Raw genomic sequence first — 24,183 nt, forward strand, 5'->3', positions numbered from 1 at the left:
GTTGCAAACCAGCAACCAAATCCCGCAATGTGTCAGGTACATATGGTCTACCATCTTCACGGCACGTCTCTTGTACAAAATATGCCATGTGCTGGTCTAGAGTTCCAAAAGTTAGTGTTCCCAAGTTTTCAACCATGGGAATATTTTCCCCAGGAAGGTTGCCTTCTCGAATGGCCTCATTCCGGGCAGTTGCCCACTTGTTCCATGTTTTGGTGGCCCATCTCGTTGCTCTGTTTGTATTTTGTGGAATTCTGTCATTTATTTTCACATGCAGCTGCTCTTTATTCAGAAAAGTAAACCGCTGCTTTTTTTTCATCCATGATAGAATATAGGTCTAGTATAGAATATAGTGCTCTAGTACTCTCAAACACCTCGAACAGAATGATAATGACCTAAGCAAACCAATACCAAAAAGCTTTCTTACATGCAGATACTTTGCCGTAAAGAAACCTTTCTTCATGACTCAAATTCTATCATTACATCCTCATATACAGGTCATATTTGTTATCTGCACAGGGGACATTAAACCATAGGATCTCCACCTGAAATTGCACCCTTATGTTTTGTAAATGTATCACTCCCATGTTTCACTCCAGACATAACGAGTCACATGGGAGATCACTTGCCCCACCCTTTCATACATAAGTTTCAAAATAAACAGATTCACCCAGACAGTGGTCCTACAGAACATGTCCACATAACCATGACCTGTGTTCCCTGTCCTGTGATGACCTCAGTATGTTTGTAAACATAGATTGACAACATAAAGCAACAGGTGTTGGTCAGACAGTGGTCTGGACAGTCATTAGAAAAACAAGCTTTAATAGTAATAGCTGTATCATGTCTGTTGACCTTTGCTTCCTTTATCAAGTATTTAATATTACATTGTAATTGAAAATCCAACACAGGGCAGCTATTACTTGTTAAAATAAATGGATGTAGAGTAATATGAGTTCAGTAGGTTGTCAACAACAAGAACATAGTATAATAAATAACAGGTTGTGTCACCAAGAATGTAGTATAATAAATCACAGGTTGGCTAAAGTTTTGTCCTTGTAGAGTGACGATATCAGATATATTCCCTCCACTTTCAGCACACTCTTTGAGTGGATTTTCTCCGTTCATATCACAGAACACCACATACCAATGTATAAATTAAATTATAATGAAAAACTTGTTAAATTTACGCATTTTAATGCATACAAAAGCCAATTTAGAAAAGTGCAACTTTTGTTGATGAATAAAATTTCATAAATGGCTATATGATTACTCATTGAACCATAAAACATGTTTAAAATGTGTAAAAATTAATTCATGAACATCTTAACTTAAGTTATTTTGATAAAAACAAAACAAATATAGAAACATTCCTTTTTTATTAATTTTATTCAAGTGAAAGAGGTCTGAAACCAAAAGTCATGCATAAAAAGCCTGTGTAGAAAAGTCCAGCTTTTTTTTGGCCGAACATTTTATAAATGGCTGTATTTCTCAGTGAAGATGATAACAGATACCAAGAAAACACCATTCACTTGATGCATAACTAATCAGCCTATGTTCCAAACTTTAAAACAAGAGAATTGATCAGGCCGTTTTTGGATTATACCAAAAATTCTTAGGGGGGACTTATTTTTTTGGAACCGTTTATCAAGAAGGGTGTCAGTTTGTCCATATTTATGATGATAATATAGTGTGACTATACTATAACATAGGCCTAGTCTGTTAATCACATTTATAAATGAAATTGACTTGCCCATTATTAGATTCACTGGGTCAAAGTCAATGTAAAATATTTTCATTTCATAAACCAGTGGCGATTCGTTTTCGTTTGAACTTGAATTCTGTGTGTCAGCATGCGATTATCATCCTATGTTGTCCCTGCCGGAAACGGAAAAATCTAAAAGGCAAACAGCAACAGCAACAATAACATAATGTCACATTCGTCGGGAGCATACATAAACGCTGTTTTGCTCTAACGTGGTTCTCTATAGTAAAAAACCATGTATAAAATTAATTCCATGAAAATGTTAAAACTACATTGCACGTGCAAGACAACAACAACAACAACAACAAGAAGAAGACCATTATTTTTATCAATAGCGAAAAAATGAACTCATCTGGTTAGTTAGAAACCTGAATTGGAAATAATTATTTGTACTTGTTACTATACTGCCGAATGGCTCCCATTTCCTTACAAGCTCGGGACTCGAGGGTGTCTATTTTAACTGCTTGTCAGTGAAATTCATCATGTAAATGCATTATTACCACGTTGTTTTACAAAAGAGCTCCGAGCAGCATAATATAATTTCTGTGTATTCAACCAATACAGTGCGCTTCTAACATTATAAACCAAAGGTTCTGCACACGTTGTTTAAGCAAATTGCTTCTGATTTAAACGTATCATAGTTATATAAGACTAAACAAGTATCCTTACACTTGGAAAAATAATTAGAATTCCAAAACGGAACCATGTTGGAATAGATTTGTTATTTTAATAGATGCGCTATCTAATCCTGCACATTTTGACATCACATTGTACAATACAGTTTCTTTCCAAATACCATATCAGAATGGAATAACCTCCCATCATCTACTCTAGAGTCTTGTAGTATTCAATACTTCAAAACTGCACTATGTAATAATGTAATGTAACGTTATGTTTAATTAGATGTCGCTTTTGCGATTTTATTGAGTATTTGTTTAGATTTAGATTTATACAAGGCGCAAAAAGATTCCAACAAGCGCAGCAAAGAGACAATACAGCTCCTTCAATGAAGCTTTACTTAAAGCAGCTGTTTATTTCAGTTTTTACTTATCGTTACTTTTCATAACTTTCATTTTATTTGTCAGTTCTTTTGTTTCTGTTTTCTTTTGTTCCTTTTGTTTTAAATTAAAAGCACGCATAAATTAGCCATTCGCCACTCTCAAACCAGATATCTATGGTTTTGGATAGGCCGGTTTGTCATTTTTAAAACTGGACATTCGTCTAAATAAATGCTTCTTGAAGTCACATTGGATTCAACGGGGGTGCCATAATGTGCCGGATGAGATGCATCTATTCAACAAATAATTTACCCATATATTGTTTAGTTTTAAATTTGTATTTTTCTTATAAGTAAGGATACTTTTTTGGCCCAGTAGGACAATAACCGGCCGTGAATAATAAAACTTTGATAATTCAATTGAAAAAACGGTATAATTGTATTTTGGTCATCAAAGGAATAAAAAACTATGCGTGTTGAAAAACAAAATGTTTTCCGTGACAAACACCTAAGATAGGGGTTTCCCAACTAAGATGGGGGTTTCCCATCAGGTTTCCCATCAGGTTGCGATAAAGTAATTCATAGAGATGATTTCGCTTTTGATTCCAAAAAAGTCTTCCAAAAATAAAATGAAACGAGATGGGCTGTTAATATTAAATTCAACGATTACTTATAATTAGTCTCTATTTTAATAACAATTTACTGGAAATGAACTTGAACTTTTAAAAAGTCGCGATAGGAAGGTTAAGTAACTATAATAGTCAAAACATTACATAAACCAGGTTATTAACCTGCAGCGTAAAGTGTTAACTGGTGGATGATTCGGCTGCAGATATTACATATTAACATGTACTTATTAAATATTAATATAATAAAAACAGATAAAAACAAAAGAACAAGGAGAGGATGATTGAAAGATTAATAAGAAGAATATAAAAACGGGAGAAATGGAAGAAGACAGTACGAGGTTATAACAAGAACATAAGGAACACGAATGACCTTTTAGGATTTGAACCTACTAACATCCGTAATTTAGAAAACAGTGTGTTCACCGAAGCATTGAAATGGTTTTAAACATAACGCACTACCGTATGGTAATGGTGGCTGTGGATATGTTAGGGTATGGATGTTAAAAGAGTACTTATATTTATCTTTTTGTGGTATATAAGTGTCATAATAGTTTTCTAGAAAGTCGAATAGTAAATTAACAAATAATGAAGCGATCACCATACACAACGCTCATGTAATTACTGGCTTGTCACTTTCGTTTGTAGCGCACAAGAAATGAGAAATAAAATGATTATTTTTGTGTTTTCCTAGATATCGTTTACCTCGTGTTCAATTGTTACTTGATAGCTTCTTGTCACGTGCTGAGGTCGTAACAGATGGTATACGGAAACGATTACGGCTCAAGAGTGTCTATTTTAACTACTAGTCAATCAAATTCCTAATGTGAGTGCATTAAGGGATCCAAAATGAGCGTTTATTGCGTTTCGACAGTATTTTTTGGGACATGAGACCGCATCAGACCTATCGAATTGCATTCTGAATACGAAGCATGTCTTTCTGATATCAAATAATTTTCATTTTTTTAAATCACAATATAATACAAATTTTATGACAAATTATAAAAATTTGATATTTTTCCAATTTTTGATATATAACAGTCCTCGAAGTAAATTATATAAATCTAATGATATATTCTTAAAGTGTATGTAGCAGGGAGTAAAAGCCGACGGTCAATTGAAAATTTTGACCTTTCATATTGAAGATATGGATTTTTTTCCCAAAAGGACCAAATTTTTTTTTTGTGTTTTGGGGAAAAAAATCCATATCTTCAATACGAAAGGTCAAAATTTTCAATTGATTGTCGGCTTTTCATCCCACCTACATACACTTTAAGTATAAATCATCAGATTTATAAAGTTTACTTCAAGTACTGTTAAATATCAAAAATATCAATTTTTAATGATTTGCCATAAAATGTGTATTAAATTGCGAATTTCAAAAATCAAAATTATTTGATATCAGAATGACATTCTTCGTATTCAGAATGCAATTCGATATGTCTGATGTGCTCTAATGTCCCAAAATAAATACTGTCCAAACGTTCATACCCCAGCCCTTAAGTACAGGCCGTTTTGTCTTACGAATGGTTACTATCAAGAAGAGTGTCAGTTTGTCCATTCGCCAGCTTAAAAACAGGAAAATTAAATAGCCTAATACACACAAGACATACTATTATATTATTTATGATAATAATTGTGTGAATAAACTATGACATAGGCCTAGCCTGTTTAAATTAATCACATTATTAAATTAAATTATTAACCTAGTTTAATGCTAGTAATAAATAAAGGTGAAATTGCCTATTATTAGAAATTGGTCAAAATCAATGTAAAATAATTTCATTTTGAATAAACCAGTGGCGAATCATCTTCGTTTAAACTTGAATTGTGTGTATCAGTATGCAATTGCCGATTATAACCCTGTGTTTATCCCCGTCGCAAACGGAAAAATTTAAAAGGAAAACAACAACAGTAACAATAACATAAAGTAAATGTCACATCCGCATACATTAATGCTGTTTTACCCTAACGTGGTCCTCTATAGTAAATAAAATGCATACCGTATGTCATTAATTCCACGAAGACATTAAAACTACATTGCACGTGCAAGAAAACAACAACAACACCATTATTTTTATCAATAGCCAAAAAAATGAACTCATCTGATTCTACAAGTTTAGTACACCAATAATTCTTTTAGTTAGAAACTTGAATTGGAAATAATTATTTATTATTTTTACAATTATGCCGAATGGCTCCGATTTCGTTAGAAGCTCGAGACTTGAGCGTGTCTATTTTAACTGCTTGTCAGTGAAATTCATCATGTAAATGCATTATATACATATCACTTTGTTTTACAAAAGAGTTGAGGTCCGAGCAGCATGATATAATTTCTGTGTATTCAACCAATACATGCGCTTCTAACATTATTAACCAAAGGTTCTGCACATGTTGTTTAAGAAAATTGTTTCTGATTCAAATGTATCATAGTTATAGGACAATAACAGGCCGTGAATAATAAAACTTCGACAAAAGCGTGTTGAAAAACAAAATGTATGATTAAAGTAGTTCCGTGACAAACACCTAAGATAGAGGTTCCCTAGGTTACGATAAAGATGATTTCGTTTTCAAAAATGAAACGAGATGGGTGGTTAATATCAAATTCAACGATTACTATTTTGATAACAATTACTGCAAATGAACTTGAACTTTCAAAAGGTAGCGAGAGGAAGGTGGAGTATAAAGTCAAACCAGAGAATCTATTATCCTAAGTCTTTAATAATACATAAACCAGGTTATTAACCTGCAGATGGTGGATATTTCGGCTGCAGATATTATTTGTTACATATTAACATGCATTTATTAAATATTAACTTAATTAAACAGATAAAAAAACAAAAGAACAAGGAGAACAATGAAATATGAATACGAAAAATATAAAAACGGGAGAGGTGGAAGAAGACAGTACGAGCTATAACAAGAACATAAGGAACATGAATGAAATAACAAGCAACATAGGAAAAAAGAGCGAGAAAGAGAGAAAGACACAGAGGACAACAAAAATAAGAACACACGTTTAAAAGGCGGTGAAATTGGAGAAAAATATAACATTTCTGAAACATTTCCTAAAACGAACTAAAAATAATCTGTGTAACTTATTATGCAGTGTAAATTATAAATGATTTTTATTAGAATCAGTTGAGATTAAACCATTTTTTTTCTGTAAAATTGAAATATCTAAATGGGTTGCATTGGTATAAAGTGTCATTATATTGCATTCACAATGATTGGATTTGAAAGCTGACCATCTGGAGAACTGTAACATGTGTAAGAGGAATACAAAGACAGGGCAGATGGCATATAGTCAGTTGCAGGTGTGACTTCTAAGTAACTTAACCCCGATGGAATAACGACCTTAGATGTGCTAATAAAGAGGAGGTTCTCTGCTCTAATGAATATCAATTAAACCTATATATGATTAAACCAAAAATAAACAGGTTTTTATTACCAATGACGTTACAAGAAGAGTGCCTATAGTTGTTGGTTCCTCAAAGCATAGCCCAAAGCCTTCTTAGAACTGCATGACATTAAAACCAAAATCATTCTTCTCATGTTTCGTAATTTTCTTTTTTTCATCCTAAAATTAGTTTTTGTGGTTCATCGTAAGAGTCACATACCGTTGCTGGCCAAATGAAAAACCCCATAATACATTATGTAAAATGTGGCCCAATATCAAAAACTCATATTATAGCCTTACCGTATAATACGCATGTATTGAGGGGTGCTTTGGGGGCGCGAGCCCCCCGGGGTAACAGCAGGGGGCGGCAAAAAGGAAAGGGCGGCAGAAGACGAAGGTACGACAAGCAGACTTTTTAAAGAAAAAATGGCGGAAGAAATTAAAAAATAGTTTAAAAACAAGAACAAAATTAAATATACATAATTGTTTTTTGTTTTTGATTGCTAGCGCTTATTTTCATTTTGTTTGCTCTGCACTTTTTTCAAGGCATCCAACAAAAGTGGGTAAACCTTTCCTGGCTGTTGATGAAGGGGCGGCAAAATTGATCTTCTCTCCAGCCCAGGGTAGGAGTGGCCTGGGTATGCCACTAGTTAAGGCTACAATTGAATGAATGTTCGCGGTTGGCTCGGGTGTAGTAACTTGCTGTCCCATAATACACTAAACTTTAAAAGAAATTAAGCCGCTTTTACGACGAATTGACCGGCGATTTCTAATGAAATCTTTTGTCAACCCTGTCGATTCATGGATACATTTGATATTCTGAATTTTACGAAAATACTGTAAAACATAATAATTTACTATTCGAGATAAAGTAACTCTATTGCTATCGGACTGACTGGATAGTGAATACAACGCTGTTGCGTCTGATTATAACTAACTGGATCAATGTCTCGAAGTAGATATTTAATAAAATGAATGCATACAGCTGATACTGTAAATGGCTTGAAGAAAAAAATCAATATAAGAGTGATATTGCGCAATCAGATACAACATTTTACATTATATTGAGGATTATATCCGCACCAAATATTCCAATCATAATGTATCTAAAAATAAAAATATTAATCAAATCTTGAATAAACATTGACGTTGCATTATTTGTTGTTGTTTGGGACAAATAAACATGAATACACTATCCCCCAAATTTCACCCCATAGATTTGTTATCCTTCATAAAAAAACAAGCGACCCAAGCTAATCGTAGATCCATCATTTGCGCTTATTTATTTTAGTGATAACATTTAGGCCTATACCCCAGCAAACACAAAACGTTTTCGACATCATTCGCAAAAGGTTATAACAGGTTGTCAGAAAACGTTTTAATGTCGGGTTATATAAAGGGTACATTAATGGTATAAAACGTTTTCATAACATTAGATAACATTTGTTGGTAATTTACTGCACAGCAAAAACAAATTTGGCAAAAAATGTTTGCCCAAAATATTTACAATAACGTTTTTAAAATGTTTTCATGACCTTTATATAACCCGGCATTTAAATGTTATTAAAAACGTTTTGTAAAATACATTTTAAGAACATTTCTGTGTTTGCTGGGTGCAAATATTTTAACATAAATTAAGTGTTGACAAAATATTTGGCCAAAAATGTTTGCAAAAATAGTTTACTATGACATTTAGAAAACATTTTAAAAATATTGTTGTAGTGTGTTTTCAAACAAAAGGTTTTAAAACAATTTCATGACTTTTATATAACCCGACATTTTAATGTTATTAAAACGTTCTTACCTAAACCAAAACCCAAAATATAACTTATTTAAAACGTTTTAAAAACGTTTTTGTGTTTGCTTGGACCTTACCCGGGGTAGGACCGGCCGTCAAAGATGATCATAGAGGAATTGAAAATTAGTCCGCGTTACAAAATATGGGTCAATAGTTATATAGGGTTAATGGCTATCAACTTCAGTTGCGTAAGAATATATACAGGGTGTCCCAGAAAAAAATTACCGGGCGAATAAATTTGGACGTAAGTCTAGAAATACACACTAGAATCCAATCCAAAAATCAAACAGTTAACGTGTAGCCCATCTTATTCTGCATCTTATACGCTAATTTTACTGGAATCAGTTGACTGATTGCGAAGAAAAGGGCGATTACATAACGCATGCGTCAATTCACTTCATTCCAAGTTTGAAAGAAAGATCATTCAACACAATGCACAGTGGTTAACACTGTCAATGGGCTTCATATTTTGTTTGGTGAAATCCTTTTCGTTCTTGCTATACAATCTGTTCCTTGCAAAACACTTAATTTTTAGGTTAAACACTTAATTTGAAAACCTGCACGATATTGAAAATGAAGACTTCTTTGTAAGATGATGCTCAGTACTTGTAAATATCTTTTTTCTTTAATGTTGATATAAATGTTGCATAAAGAATTATTGCATAAAGAATTTCAGCTGGCTTAAAAAAATCTCACACACATTAATGTTTTTGGAATATTTCCAAAAAATTGTAAAGCAAAGTGTAAATCTTTTAAAACTCAAACATTAAAGTTGCATGGTATCAAAAATCACACGTTAAGCTGTAAGCACTTGAAGACCTGAGCGCAAGAAGATCGTAAGTCCACTTAGCCCCTCAACATGTATACACTACAGTTGCGTATAGTTTAGTAATGTTTTATACATGTTCAGGGGCCAAAACAAATCTCACACAACCTTTCATGATGTTTTCACCCTGGAACATGTGTTTAAAAACATTATAAAACCCTAAGGGCGAATTTCTCGACGGGTGGCTTAGCAGTTGGCTTGTCTAGCCTCAAGGCTTAAGAGGTCGTAAGACCAGGCTTAATTGAAAACGCGTTTCCCGAAGCACGGCTACCATAGCATCGAGGCTTCGTTAGCCTGTGGGCAAGGCTTGTAGGATTAGCCCCAGGCTTCAGTAAAATGTGCATTTCTCGAAATCAGTCTTCTGTAGCCGTAGTCTACGCAAGCCTGTTAGACTAGGCTTACAGCGGCTTTTCTTGGCCCTGCCTCAGAGCAGGTCTTAGGTCGTAAGCCTTGGTCTATTTCAATTTACAAATTGTTTAAATTGTAATGACGAGTTTTTTCTTTCATATTTTTGCCGGTCTTTCAATTAAAATGAGTAAGCAGTGTCGACTCAGAGTTATTAATTAACCTCATACTTGGTCATTTTAACCTTTTAATTTGTAAGGCTAAATAAATTGCATTTATTCCACTTTTAATTTTGTACCATAAACTTATTTTCCAATCCCACCCCATGTCAAAAAGAAATGTTCCGGGGACAGATTCCAAGCAGATCCCATAACTCCTCAGACCCACCCACCCTGTGTCGCCTAGTGCGACCATGGAAGAAAGAGATGAGAAGGAACCACAACGACTTCGATCGGCCAAGTTTTAATCCGCTTATCTATTGACGCATGAAAAGAAAAGCTATCAATGGTACTTCCTTTCATGTATGATCCATTTACCGCGATCGATGCTTGGCGAAATCATTACTGGAAAAATTTATAACAAACCCATCCACGAACAAACAAACGCTACCCAGAAGTAAGATTATGGAATTTCACTGATGCTCTGAACATGTATAGTAGCTTTGTTTTGGGATCTACAGTCAAACTGTTTTCTTGATCGTGTTGTGTAGAAAATGTCCTATAAAACATCGAAAAGGTAATCAAAATCGGCCGTTTTTTTGCTGAGTTTCATCTTTAGCAAGTAAGGTAAGATTTTGGTGACTTTTTCGATGAAAAATAGATGTAAAATGTTCTTAAATAATGCACAATGTTCCGGTTGAGTCCGGTACATAAAACCTGTTTAATTTAATAGTTTATATGTATATAATCGTAACTAGCTAACTCGTTTCAGTGCCAAAGACTGCCAACTTTGAGAAAAAAGTCATCAAAGTTCGGAAAAATTGGGCAAAATGGAAGAAAAAGATGTAGGCCATCAATGACCGATGATCACGTCACCAGAGAAAATCCTATAGGGTGCTTGCACGGAAGGTCATTAGTTCAAATCATCCTTCACACACGCTCCAGAAGACATGCAAATACATGGAATACAATACCAATCACCTATTTAACGCGGGGTATTGATCAAAGTAAATCCTCATGAATAACAATGTCAACTAAATGTCGGTAAAGGGAGTGGACAAAGTGAATGCGTTCGTTGTGGTTCCTTCTTATCTCTTTCTTCCATGGTGCGACGAGGGTGTTGACGCGCTTACAAACCCAAACAGCATGAACGATGCCTGCCCCTCATTTATTATGTTTGCCCCCGCTTGCCCCCCAATGAAAATGTCTCACGCCACTGTGAGCATAGACTCAGAGTCTATGCTGTGAGTAAGCAATAAAATTGTTCGATTTAGTTGAACATTTCAGAATTTTATTTATTTTTATGTTCATTTGAGTTAGTTGATTTTTTTTAATAGCTGTTGCTATTAAGGCCTACTCATTTTGAATGATGATTTTTTTAGCAACGAATATAATTTAAAAAATATTCTTTCATCATCATCATCATCATCATCATCATCATCATCATCATCATCATCATCATCATCACCATCATCATCATCATCATCATGATAAAGACCTATTATGATTCCACCTGTCCCTATCCAAGCCTTTAGTTTGATACTCGTATCTGACCTTTTCAAGTATTACAATATTATTTTGGAGTGCCTATATTATACCAGGTTGGACATCAATTTAATACAATAGAAGAAGGACAAAATTGGTAAAGATATAGTAAATATTTGACACGAAACAATAATGCATGCAGTATTAAAACTGAATTTAATACTGAAAATATCAGCAGTAGATAGCACGTTGGTTGTCAAATAATGTTTGGTTATGTTTTTGCACCAAAAATATCCTTAAATAATGTTTTACTTTTGACAAACATTCAAATGATTTGTTTGAAGTGTGAAACAATTTTTGCTTTAGGCCTACTTTTTAGGGGAATCACAGATTCCTTTCCATTAGGCTTACAGTTTTACCCTTTTTGGGATGCAAAGAAAAAATCACGAATAAAAATCATAGACGTATCATTCATACCATACAAGTTGAACTCATAAAAAGTCAAGTGGAAATAAAATATTACATAAAAGACACAAAAACAGACACACTATTCTTGCATCAAGTTGTATACGGTATAAGCCCAAGCACAAGACCGCGGGTCTAGGCTAGTCTTTGCGCCGGGAATACTGCGATAATGAGATGGCAACCTTGTTAGTACGGTAAACCGTGAGGACCACAGCTTATGTACATCTACCTCCAACAGCCTATACAATTAAGTCGCTGGTAGAAAGGGACGAGGCTGTCAAGCGTTAAGCCTACAAGGCCACTAAGACTAGGTTGAATTTGCGTTGAAGAAATCCGGCTAGAGTTAAAACTCGGGCTTCGAGAGCGGGCTAGGCTTAGTAGCCTCAAGGCCACCTTAAGACTAAGGCTTACTAAGACTCCTGTCGGGAAACTCGCCCTTAGAAACTATAAGTAACTTTAGTGTATACATGTTGAGGGGCCAAGCGGACTTACGGTCTTCTTGTGCTCAGGTCTTCACTTGATCATTGTCATTCTTGGCTCAAATGTTCTTTGGAAAATTAAAATATTATTTGCACAACCTAGGTAATTAAAGTTGGAAAGCAGAAATCAAAGTTTTCGCGGACAAACTGTTATTTATCTTCAGTGAAAGCTTGAATAACATAACGCCGTCGGGTTATAAAAATAGATAATGTGGACTAAATTTAATGAGATACATAAACTTAAGGAAGCGATGAGCGAGTATGAAAAAAGCGCCTGTTGATCAAACTTGGAATGAACTGCATTGATGCGCGCATTATGTAATCGTTAATGTCTTCGCTACCAGTCTACCGAATCAAATAAAATTTTCGTAAGTGATGTACATGTACATGAAAATAGGCTATGCGCTACATTTTGAATTGTTTGATTCTGATGTCTAATTCTCGACTTACTTTCAATTTTATTTACTCGGTAATTTTTTTTCTGGGACACCCTGTATGAGTACATGTATACGGAAATAGGGCAAGCTCATGAAATGCCTATTGTCCTATTGAAATGAGCTTGCTCCAAAAAGTTGAAACAATATTATTCATAGTAGGGTCGAAGATGAACACTAGAAAAATGGAATTTATGTCATAATTATAACAACAGGAAGGTAAACATCAGGATCAAAGATGGCAAAGAGCAGGAAGAGGTGAAGAACTTCCAGTACCTAAGTGCCTGGACGGAAAGTACAGAAAAGGACGTCAGGATACGAAATGCATCAGCTTGGAGGGCGTGCAGCGAGCTTATAAAAAATCTGGAAGTCAACTCAACCCAGGTGATTTAAGCTTCGAATTTTTTGCGACAGTCAAGACGGTCCGGTCTCTATGTATGTGAAGGATGGACTGTCACACCAAATATTGCATAGTTTTAGATGTACCATCATGGTTGCTACACGAGCATTACAAGAACGGTTCTAAATGTTCACTGGAAGCAATACATTTATACAAATTATGATGATCTCCCAAAATGAGTGATACGATCCGGGATATAAAACATGATATGCAGGACATTGCCCTAGAAATGAAGAGCCAGCGAGATGAAGAGAAGAGAGCTAGACAGATGGGAAAATAAGAGAGTTTGATAAAACATCCATGAATGGAACTCACTAAAGATGACGTATTCACCGCCGCCACAGCAGGAAACTTTAAAGAACATTACACAAACAGAGCGGCTGCATCCATCGACTCATATAGACCTAAACAGTTGGTATATTGAGGTTAGTCGAGGAGAAGGGGGAAGTACCATTTAAAAGGAAAGGACAAATGAAAAAAATATCGTATGAAAATGTGTTCATATTACGCATAAACGCGTGGAAGGCAACTTTGTATACAAAAGGGGTGTGGGACGTTATGCGATCCTGTTTATTGTTTTAGCTCTAAAGGTTTCTAATTGCATGCGTTGGCGAATTGAAATATTATTCACGTGCTCGATACTTAACTTTACTACTTGTACTGGTGGCGCATTCACATACAGGCTTCCATTCACTACTTACAACGAACAACCGTATCGTCATCTATTTTCTAACGTGTATCACTGGAGTAAACCCAAAAACTCGTGAAAATTCAGTGAGGATATTATTGTATAAAAGTTCGTCTGGACGGTGGAGTTCAGCATTACATTTAGCTGTACATAATGATGGTGCGGTGGCTACTTCTTGTATGTTTAGTATATATATGCAGTTTAGGTAAGTACACACATTTATATTTGCATCATGTGTTTAATTTATAAATTGTATTAAATATATTTTGGTTCTGGTACGAAATTAAATGTCTGTTTATGGTTTTAGCCTATTACTGAATTTATTAAACCGGTTATTCCAAAAATACTACATCCAATTCCGTCAGATTAAAAAAATAATGTCGGCAGCGTTACTGTTTTGTTTTAAGGTGGTACTAAACCCCTTGATAAATTTGTGACTATTTTTTAGCATTTTGCTTAAAAAATAATAACGTACTGGTATGTATATTATAGGGACAAGGAGTCCAGTTACTACACGGGAATATCAGTGACTCAATACAAGCGGTACGTTATTTATGATACGAAAAGAGGTACCGCCAAAATGTACCTCATTCCTTAACATATGTAATGAACCACATGTCTTGAATCACTGACATTTCAGTGAAGTAACTGGATTCCTTGCCCCTATAATATACATAACTTTTGTTACCAGTGTGTAGTTATTTTGTGAGAAAAATACAAAATTAGTCACAACCATGATCAAGGGGTGTAGTACCACCTTAAGCAATGCTTTCTGAAAACACTGTCGAAAATTTAGATTGGTATTTAAACAGTTAATAGAGAACACTGTATTTTAACCCATACAATACCTCATTTTGGTTTCCAAAATAAAGTCAGGTGCATTTTAGGATAATGCTTTAGGGTTGACGGTATTGTTTGATAAATTAATTAATAATAACAAAGCTTTACTATTGAAAATACTTCTCTCAATATCCAACTTTAAAGATATGGATATCTTTATTTACACCCATCTAAGAACGGAGGACATTGAGATGGAACAATAAAACTATTTTAAAATTTAATTAAAATAATACATTTTGCATGCTTTTCGTAAGCGTCGAATTTCATCGCACATTTCGAACCACTATTAACTGCGTTGTCCCGGAGTACAGGTACAGTAATACGGTGCAACAGTTTTCTAGTTTCAAAATTGAAGCATTCAATATTATACGGAGTCATCGATATTATAATTGATTCTTGTAATAATTTTGTTCTTCCAAACTTAACGGTTCACAGTCTTCAAAGTGAAATGGCATGTTGAACTATATTTTAAAAGATTAGCAGACTAGAAAACACATACACTTAATAATTGATAAAAGTGTTTTGATATAAATAAAAGCTCACATGTGAGTTTTTGTTTTATTTTAGACCAGTGGCGTTGCTTCTTTTTTTTCAGAAAAAGGTATAGGTGCAAGGCAACTTTCCAAGGGAAAGATTTTCCCAAATATTCAAAAAGGACATATTAATACTGAAATAACTAAAATGCAGGGTTGCCAGGACCGCGCAGGGAGAACAAGACCGGGGCAATATGTCCCACTGCGGAAGCTTATTCACCTCCCAGCGCCCATACCAGTACCACTTTCACATTCTCCTAGTAGCTACGCAACTGTTTTTAACTCAGTATTAGAGTTGTCCAACCACCGTTGGCCACAAATTACCTATGTTCAATCTGCATAGGCTGGTAATGTGACATCCGCCATGCGTGGAATAAATGATCATATTAATTCCTCCAACTCAGTTAATGATGTGTTTTTTTTCTCCTCACCTACACATACCAGTTACACGTATTCGTTTGATTTGACGGTTTTGGTATTTTTCAAACCAATATTGAATTGAATATCTTGAAATCTGTCATTCAACGCAGGATAATTTTGAAATTGACGGATTAGAGAAAGACAAACAGTATCGACCAAGTCTATGTATTATTTTGGTACCTCACCATTTCTAGTATCTTCCAATATTATTCATTCAGCGACGATTTCTTTCAGAAACTTACTTTAAGTAAAACTTCTTTAAAACATATCTTGAAATGTATACCATATCATTTCCTTTCATTGACAACGAATTTGCATCTTATCAAGACTGATATTTTCGGAGGAGGATTATTACAGATTACGGAGTAAGGGTACATAATCCTTCAATGAAGACTTTCTACCCTACAAATTCCTGGCTTTATAAACGTATCAAACCAATGTGGGTAACTAGATCATTCCTTTCTCGGCCCTTCCAAGATTAGGTGACTTGTCTTCTGTAGGCACGTTCAAATTGTGCTGCAGGTTTGGTTCTTTGTCAAAAAATATCATTTTTATAAATTGGTCCCGTATACACTTCGTGACTACTGCCAAAGCGATAAGCAGATGGCCATGTGTCACTAGTTGGATCCTCTTTCGTGACATACTATTTTCATAGCTGTAAATATCAGTTTTGAGATAAATGGTTGTAACTTTTATGTATCAATTACAGGTATGTAAAAGAATACATTGCTGGAAAGCATACAGAACATAGATTACAATTACTAAAACCTTCATTATATGTTTTACGGTAATGGTTATTCCTACATTATGTTATATAGGTTGAAATACTCATCTAAAATTGATATCAAATGAAACCTTGTTGCTTTTACCCTCACGGGAATGTTATACGTAGAATCCTGACTCGCATATAAAAAGTACCTGATGGACTTATCACTGACACAGGTGTTGTACGGCCACTTCTAAAGGGCAGCAATTTGTATTTCGTCGCAATTAGCCAAACAATTCAAGTAAAATATAAGATGGGCTCTACACTGTTTGTTATATTTCAGGATTATGATGCCTATATCTCTCACAATTCATTCACCCGGTATTTGTTCTGGGACACGCTGTATGTATATCCTGACTGTTATAATCAGATATTAGATATGAGCAATGTTGAGCAATTGTGACTCGTCTGTGATTTTTGCAGTTCATATCGTAATTAAACAGTTTGGCTTCATGAAAAGAAAAATAATAGCAGGAATTTTATTTCTATTCTACTTTAAGATTTTTATATTAAAGGGGGGTAACCCTATTGGTTTTGGATATGGATTGTCTTTAAAATTACATAATAATATCAAATATCTCCCCCTTTATGCTGCTTTGTGAAAAAACGAGAGCATTTTCAGCGTAAATGTGAATAAATAGCCAAATTTGCAATCCAATACCTTGTATACGTGAATTGCATTCTGGGTAGGCATGCAACAACAACAATTCCCGTTCGTATGACGAATGCTGACATGCTGCAATGCCCGGCCCGTATTGAACGGAAAATATTTGTTTTTTTGTTTTTTCGTACCGTTTCAGAAAAAAAGGAAACAAAATATATTTCCCCTTGCAATATGTACATTTCAAATGAATATAAAAAAGTTTGGGTTAAAAATGGAGAGGAAAAAAACCTTCCGATACTGGGTTTTGAACCGGGTACCTCTCGGGTAAAAGAACGGCGCGCTAGCCAATTGAGCTATTTCACCAACTGAAATAATCAAGGAATTGTTTAAATTATATACGGCGGACCGTCTCCTCAGCACTTAGCGTAGTCTCCTACACAGCCAGTTTGCGTCGGTCTGACACTCGTCGATCCTCGTGATAGCCACATACAGTCTGGCCGCGAGACTACACTTAGCGTAGTTCGCTTTTTCTCTTCCCATGATCCGAAGAAATTTTATTGTTTACAAACTGGTAACCTGTAAAAACCGCTGTTATTCATGATTTCTCCGGAAATACATCGACTTGGAGCGTCAAATTTCAGGATAGTAATGAGAAAAATAGTATCTATTATGTGATACCAAAACCTCATCAACAATGAAAAAAATCGGGGGATGATGCTGTCGATCGGGTTACGGACCTTTAAGGAATGGGACACATGAGTCCCGTCATTTCTAATTCATACTGTTGTATCTGCTGTTATTATATCTGACTATTATTTAGAAGCATATCAATACGACATTTAGAAGCATATCAATTATTATAGAAGCATATCAATACGACATTTAGAAGCATATCAATACGACATTTAGAAGCATATCAATACGACATTTAAAAAAAATACAAACCAAGCCATCCAAATCCTATGTTTCTAAATCGTTAACTTCACAAGTGTGATTGATTCTACCAAGGTTAGCATGATGTGAAAGAATCAATTTTGTTGACGAACACCAATTACATGCGAATCATATAATTATATATATGTATTATTCAATTATATGACTTAGTCAATTATTCAATTAAATGAATTATAATTATTAAATTGTGTTCAATTTTATGAATGCATACGTAGATTACACATAATCAGTCAAGAACTTGATAGTTTTAAGTGTCCGTATGTAAGTGGCATCCATTTCCGTTAGTATATAGTCCCACTGTGCCTCGCAATACAAATATACTGATCAATAATTTATTATCAAGATGCAAGTCCCTGATCTATTGGATTTTGTGCTTTTGATCTACATTTCCTTAGCAACAATTAGAGAGTTAATGGTTGAAGATGAAATAAATAGAACCTCCATAAATCGGTAAACGCAGTCAATAATGTTGATTTCAGAGTTGTTTACTTTTAGTATCTGTGAGAAAGATGAAGGTTGATATAATTCGATTAAAAGTAACGATTCAAGTAAAGAGAAAGGTGTGCGTCAAATGGTTTGGACTCATAAATGGTTGCAATTGATTAGCTTAAGTGTCAAGTTGTACCCGTGTATGATGAGTGTAATACCCTTGATACCGGGCCTTTTTAAGTGGCAATCACTGCAGTAATGCTGACATCAAATTGGGGTGTTTGGTTAATACATGTAGGTAGAAATAGTTGCGTGGTTTGTATACGATATACATGAACAATAATTATCGTCTTGCAAGGTTTCAATTTTTTACGTCTCAAATACACCAACAGTTATTTTTCAAGTGACCACAATGGTTAAAGGTCAGATATTCTCCTTCCTTGAAGTCAAGGCGTGTCTTCATCTTCTTCCTCCTCCTATGATATTGGTACAAAACAAAGCTCACTGTTTTTTTTAATGATAGCACTTTGCTGTGACAAAAACCACAGAGGGCATTTAGCAAAACTCTCGGAATCAAGTTGTGTGTCTTTGATCATTAGCCGGAATGCCTTTGAATTTTAATTATATTAAATAATTAAAATTTTTATCACATCTATCAAATCTCATGACAATCAGACAATCAATTTTCAAATGACCTCGGGTGACCTTAAACATATTTGGCGCTCACTGATGATCACATCGCTTAATTTCATGACAATCCAAAAACTCATACTGAGGAATATCTTAACTTATCCTTCGGCTATTCTTAAGGGATCTGGAATGAGCGTTTTGAGCGTTTCGACAGTATTTTTGTGGGACATAAGAGCACATCAGACATATCGAATTACATTCTGAATACGAAGAATGTCTTTCTGATATCAAATAATTTTCATTTTTTGAAATTCACGATATAATACACATTTTATGACAAATTATTAAAATTTGATATTTTCCACATTTTTGATATAACAGTCCTCGAAGTAAATTTTATAAATCTAATGACATATTCTAAAATTGTATGTAGCTGGGAGGAAAAACCGACGATCAATTGAAAATATTGACTTTTTCAATATTGAAGATATGGATTTTTTTCCCAAAAAGACCTAATTGTTTTTGGTGTTTTGGGAAAAACATCCATATCTTCAATACGAAAGGTCAAAATTTTCAATTGATCGTCGGCTTTTCATCCCACCTACATACACTTTAAGTATACATCATCAAATTTATAAAGTTTACTTCGAGTACTGTTAATATCAAAAATATCAATGATGTGCTCTAATGTCCCACAATACTGTCCAAACGTTCATACCCCACCCCTTAAGGACATCTAGTGACACATTAATTGTATTCATTCTTGGTAGGGTAAATCGTACATTTTTTTGCAAAATATTCACGTTATTATAATTATTGTTATTCAGCAATTAATGTCACCACTATTCGTCAAATGGTGCACTTGACATTTAATTGGTATGTAAAGTACGTATTCATCACTTTGAAGTGTTATTGTTCATCTAGAAAAATATTCAGTTTACTAGCCTGTCAATTGGATTATCACAAATTCATTAATTTAACGTAAGGCCATACTTGAATAAATGATACTCGACATTTTTTAGTGGCAGGATCAATAGAATAAAGCAGATTAAAATCACTTGTCTTCTTGTGTAAATACCAGAAAACGATACATTAGTCATGCATGATGCAGTGAGATACATCTGCATCGTTACTCTCATAGTGTTTTCTAATGTATCAAGGCATGATCATTTACCTTACAAAACCAAGAAGAAATGTTAACTTTACCTCTAACTTTTCGTTGGAGCTGTGTTGCACACCGACATCGCCTGGCTAATAATTACTTTGTCAGCAGAGATACTAAAATAAATACCCGGGATCGATACACGTGAATTTGCTATGCACGAGTTTGATATGAGAAGAAAATCTTTGGATACCGGTGTAGAAAATGATGAATATCTCCCGTAAATGATTTCGTATAAAGAAACCAGATGTGGTTCCTTGCACATGAATATATATTTTGAACAGATATGATAGTCGTTAGCTTGCGCTTTGAGACAGTAGCTTGCGTCTTGAGTCAAAAACTGACAATAATTCCGCAATAATTCTGATTTATATGTGCCGAATTATATAGCGCAGTGTATAGGCCAATCGTGAAGGTTGTCTAAAAGAATATGACCTATGGCATACCATGCTTGACTAACACACAGCGAGGTCAGTCACCGAGGCAATCAGGGCTATTGTCAGTAGCCTTAGTCAGATGTCCTTCGGCCTATAAACTATTAAACAGGTCGATATGTATAATGGCCATGTGTGGCGGTGGATTCAATCTACCATGGTGATTTCTGCCATGAAGATATCGGGGCGATGTCACTGTGTGTTGCCGGTGGCTAGCATGCACCAGCCTTCAAAGCACGAGTGGTGGTAAGTCCATGATCACATTATCGATGATGGAATTACGGTCACGTGATTTGATGAGTTTGTTGCAAGTTACTGGTAGAATGTTGCGTCCCCGTTGAAGTTACCGTTGGTGCGGCGTATTTTTACGACTTTTAGGACTCCAAAGTTTTAACCCAAATGATGACAGGCCCAAATGATGTCAAACAAAATCTAAATCGTTAACTGGGCAAGTGTGATTGAGTCCATCAAGGTTAGCATGCTATAAATTACACTATCTTTGTTGCTCCACATCAGTTACATGCGAATCATAACCGAACTCATAGTCACGCCCTTTCAGTTAGAAGGACAGCTTATTGATACGTATTTTGTAATGTATTTAAAAACATGAATACACACGTAACTTCCAAATAAAACATTCAGTCAAGAGCTTGACATAGTTTTGAGAGTGCTTACGTAAGTGGCATCTATTTCCTGGAGTACATTGTCCTTCTTACTGTGCCTGGAAATACAAATGATTATATCAATATGTCTTCAGGGTGCATGTCACTAGTAGGAGTCCCAGATACGAATTGTAAGATAGTCGGATTGATTGATAAACTGAAAGAAAACACAAATAAACCCTCTTTCTATAACGGTGATTTTAAAACAGTTATTTAATTTACAGAGAAAGATGTATCTGAAATGAGAACTATGCGTAAATTGACCCTGACTAATCAGAGGTTGAAATTTATTAACTTACGTACCAAGTTGTACCCGTGTATAATGGGTGTTATATTATTGATGTCGGGCCCTTTTAAGTGGTAATTGCTGTAGTAATTCTGACGCACAATGTTGGTGTACCGTTAATAGGTGGCAATAGTTACGTGCTTTATATATAATTATTATTAAAAGCTTTTGCGAGGTTCATATTTTTTACGTCAAAATTCAAACTGCTCAAATATCAAAATTCACACCAAACTTGGGATTTTTATTACTATAATTAGGCCCATACGCTGACCCTACTCTTTGGAGGGTATACCTATGGACAACCAAACATTTTATTTGACCTAACAAGGATGCATCAGTGTACATTGTACAGAATAAATAAGCGCCTGCAAAAGTTTCGTTTCATAAAAATGTTGTTATGCATAACCAAGTTCACCGTGATATGAATTGAGAAACTTAATTATTGTCAACGATAAGTTAAACTCATAATTAAATTATGAAAGACGTTTTATTTTAATTAATATTCGTATCTGCATAACGAGTGTTTTATGTGTGTAATCCTGATCTTCAATGAATATTATATGACCCATTGTTTAACATGTTAATGGTTTTTAAAAGAAGGCAATGGAAAAAGTAAATGTATCAGGAAAAATAGCAGACCGGCATATCCTTTGAATCCCTCCATTAGTTAAGCTTGATAACCACGACTCCTGAGGCTCGGGCAAACGATATAAGTCAATCTATAAAAAACGAAAACATTTGAATATAATTTACTAACAAACGTCCGATTTAAAGGTCAGTTAAGGCTTCATTTAGGTATCGAGCCACAGCTGGTCAAAAACAGCAACTGATACTCTATCACCGCAGACAAAATCACCATGTGTGAATGCTTTCCAAGCTCTAATTTAAAACAAGTCATACAAAAACACTTATTTCATTCAATAATATCCCAACAGTTTCATAATACATTCAAATATTTCGATTCTTAAAAGTTCATAGATTAAATATCCTGATGTTATAATAATTGGGAACTTCAGATGCGTAACGTAATGATTCAGTGGGTGTAATTAAAGTCGGACCGTTTTCTTCCAACGATGACTTAATTTTCTGACGATAATACATAGTTGACCAATTGGTCATGATATGGGTCTACAGCCTGTCTCAAAAAAGTTGTGCAAGTGAAATGTGCTCTCTTTGTCAATTAAAAAAATACCATTGTGACATGGTGCTTACATCAACGTCACGGGCGTAGTCTTAGGTCTCAAATGTCGCTTTTTCTGTTCAATTTGCTTGCTTTAATCTCGAGATATGTATAGTTAACAACGAAAGGGTAAAATCACAATTGTGCCACTTTTACTAGGGAAGAGGGCTGTACATGTAAATCCATGATAGCATCAAGTTTATCAAGAGTTCCTTCGTGAAATCAAAAGAATTACACAACAATACAAAATTGTTTTTACTGTTTTATCATGATACAGGTTATAATGATTCTCTTTTTCCACTAAAAGATAAATAAATATTTTACATTCTGCTGTAAAAGTACCAACATGTGCATGTCAATGATTTTATCATGGTAAATACTGTTCCCTTTATCACTCAAGACATGTTAAAAGACAAATATTGCACACTTATAGGTTAATGAACGCGTATTACTTGTTGGGAGAGAAATTAGACAAAGTAATGCACACGCGTTGATGTTGATATGTCGAACCCGGGAAGTGCATTAGACGCATCAATATCAGCTATCCTTGATTTACATGTACAGCCCCTACTAGTAAAAGTGGCACAATTTTGATATTACCGTTGTTAACTAAACATATCTCGAGATTAAAACAAGCAAACAAGCAAATTGAACAGAACAAACTGCATTTGAGAGCTAAGACTACGTTGATTTGATGTAAGCATCATGTCACAACGGTATTTTCTAATTGCCAATGAGGGCGCATTTCACTTGCGCATTGTTTGAGACAGGCTGTAGATATGATCATGTTAATTGGTACACGTTTTTGTGTGAATAACAGCACTTTGAAATTGACAATCTCAAGATGACATTAAGACACTTATAATAATAAGCACCCGGAGTCACGCTGCATCTTATTCAATCAAGTGCAAGAATGTCCAAGAAAGATTGTTTTAATTTACAAGCTCTTGTTTGATTTTAATATCGGGTCACCAGTGGCGAAGCTAAGGGTTGTGGCGACCGGACCAAGGTTACATAATTGCGCCCCCAAATTTTTGACAAAAGTTGCTCGTGGATCGCGCGAAAATTTGCACAAATACCACTAATTAAAAAGCGCTCGAAAATGTTGACTTTCATCGCTTGGAGGGGCGCCTAGGGTACGTTTCCTCATTGCCCCCTCGCTATCCTGCTCCTTGTCATAATAAATCTCTTACACTCAAGTTAATGAAGTAATACGTTCATTGTATTCATTCCTTTTCAAAACGATTGAGTAAATCGCACATTGTTACAACGTATTCTTCGGCGATTTTTTAAGCTGCTATTGTTATGGTTGCGGATCTTATTATTCAACAATTAATAGAAACTATCTTGAGAAAGTGTCGTTAATGTTACCAATATCAAATATTGCACTTAACATTTAAATGTTATGCAAAGTAGGTAT

General features: G+C 34.8%; 1 protein-coding gene across 1 annotated transcript in view; it reads left to right on the plus strand.

The window, feature by feature from the left end:
- The first annotated feature begins 13,581 nt into the window (after nt 1–13,581).
- LOC140141950 (uncharacterized) overlaps nt 13,582–24,183 on the plus strand; it is a 175,417-nt gene continuing 164,815 nt past the window's right edge. Inside the window, exon 1 of the mRNA XM_072163843.1 lies at nt 13,582–14,068. Coding sequence (XP_072019944.1) covers nt 14,017–14,068 — 52 coding nt within the window. The 5' untranslated portion in view covers nt 13,582–14,016. The remainder of the gene's footprint in view (nt 14,069–24,183) is intronic.

Source organism: Amphiura filiformis, chromosome 20, assembly GCF_039555335.1.
Source record: "Amphiura filiformis chromosome 20, Afil_fr2py, whole genome shotgun sequence".
NCBI lineage: Eukaryota > Metazoa > Echinodermata > Ophiuroidea > Amphilepidida > Amphiuridae > Amphiura > Amphiura filiformis.